The sequence below is a fragment of the Lotus japonicus genome, chromosome 2 (genome assembly GCF_012489685.1).
Source record: "Lotus japonicus ecotype B-129 chromosome 2, LjGifu_v1.2".
In the NCBI taxonomy this organism is placed as follows: domain Eukaryota; kingdom Viridiplantae; phylum Streptophyta; class Magnoliopsida; order Fabales; family Fabaceae; genus Lotus; species Lotus japonicus.
Window position 1 is genome coordinate 31,425,891 of NC_080042.1, and position 1,359 is coordinate 31,427,249.

General features: G+C 48.1%; 1 protein-coding gene across 1 annotated transcript; it reads right to left on the bottom strand.

The window, feature by feature from the left end:
• Positions 1–683: 683 nt before the first annotated feature.
• LOC130736335 (uncharacterized) lies at positions 684–1,097 on the bottom strand. The gene has a single exon (XM_057588172.1). The coding sequence runs from the start codon at positions 1,095–1,097 to the stop codon at positions 684–686; it is 414 nt and encodes a 137-aa protein (XP_057444155.1).
• Positions 1,098–1,359: the final 262 nt, after the last annotated feature.

Below are 1,359 nucleotides of genomic sequence, written 5' to 3' on the forward strand. Positions count from 1 at the left end.
GGAAAACAATGGACTTCGAGTTCAAGGATTCATTCCACCTATTGACTCGCACGGTGGCCCAATCCACCACCTCGCCCGCTCGATGATACCTGCCACCATCGAAATTGTCCGATCTGTGGTACTAACACCGTATAAGATCGTTGGTTCCAGCCAACCAAATCCTGCTTTTCCTGATGGTCATCCACCATCTCGTTCTGAACAATGGCCCCATCCACCATTCTTGTTCAACTGACGACTCCATCCGGCGCCAGATTGTTCGATCTATGGCACTATCGCCGTATAAGATCGTCGGTTCAGTCCGCTTCTTGATCTTACCAATGGTTTGGTTCCACCATCTTCCATCCATGAGGGTGAACACAACATATAACCACTAAGTAAAAATTCAACGCAGGGAAAGTATTGACTTGGCCAGTGTACTTCCCCATCTATGTGACTCAATAGCGAGTCTTCAACTCAACAAAATGCATCATGCATAAGTCTAGTTCCTTTCAAACGTAACGTAGATTATAAGAAAGTCTTTCCCAAAAGCATCAACGGGGTCTACATCTTCAGTCTAGTAGTTGCATCGCAAAGGTAGTTCTATTACGACATAAGTGGTTCGAAATATAATCACCGACAACTAACAAACAAGTTCAAAACAAATGGTTCCAAAAAGTCCTCGTTCGAATTCCACCAATTCCTAGCTAGTTCCTTGCTCCGGCGGCTCTGTCCGCATTCAAATTGTATACCCTTCCTCCAGTCGCAGGACGTTTCCCCCTTGCTGTGTTCACCGACGGTTCAGCCTTTGGCATCTCGCAATCCTTAGCTTGATGGCCTGGTTGGTGGCACCTAAAGCATCGCGTACTCCTGTTCTTGCACTTATCAGCAAAATGTCCAGCCTCCCCGCATGCGAAACACACCACCTCACGCTTCAGAACTTGTCCTCTCTCTTCCCCCAATGCGGTCACCATCAGCTCGTGTTGTCCTGGTGCAGAATTGTCCCCTGCATAACGGTGATATGGCTTCCCCTGTCGCAACTTTCCCTTTTCTTGTTGATTCTGCAAGTTCAACCTCATTGGTCCCCCAGTACGTGCGCTGCTAGCCCTCTTGTTCTTCATGATTTCCACTTCCGTGGCTTTCTCAACCAAAGACTGGAAGCGCATGATTCCCAACGGTTTCACCGAGTCCTCAATGTCAAGCCTCAGCCCATTCACAAAGTGTTTGCACATGTAGGGTTCATCAACCCCATTGCGGAAGAATCGGAAGTGTTTGGCCAACGATTCCAACTTCGCAGCATATTCCGGAATGGACATGCTCCCCTGACGAAGAGTCAGAAACTGTGCCTCACGCTCGTCACGAGCACTATCTGGAAAGTACTTC

Coding starts and splice junctions, on each gene's coding strand:
- LOC130736335 (XM_057588172.1), bottom strand. CDS start 1,097: ATGAAGAACAAGAGGGCTAGCAGCGCACGTACTGGGGGACCAATGAGG.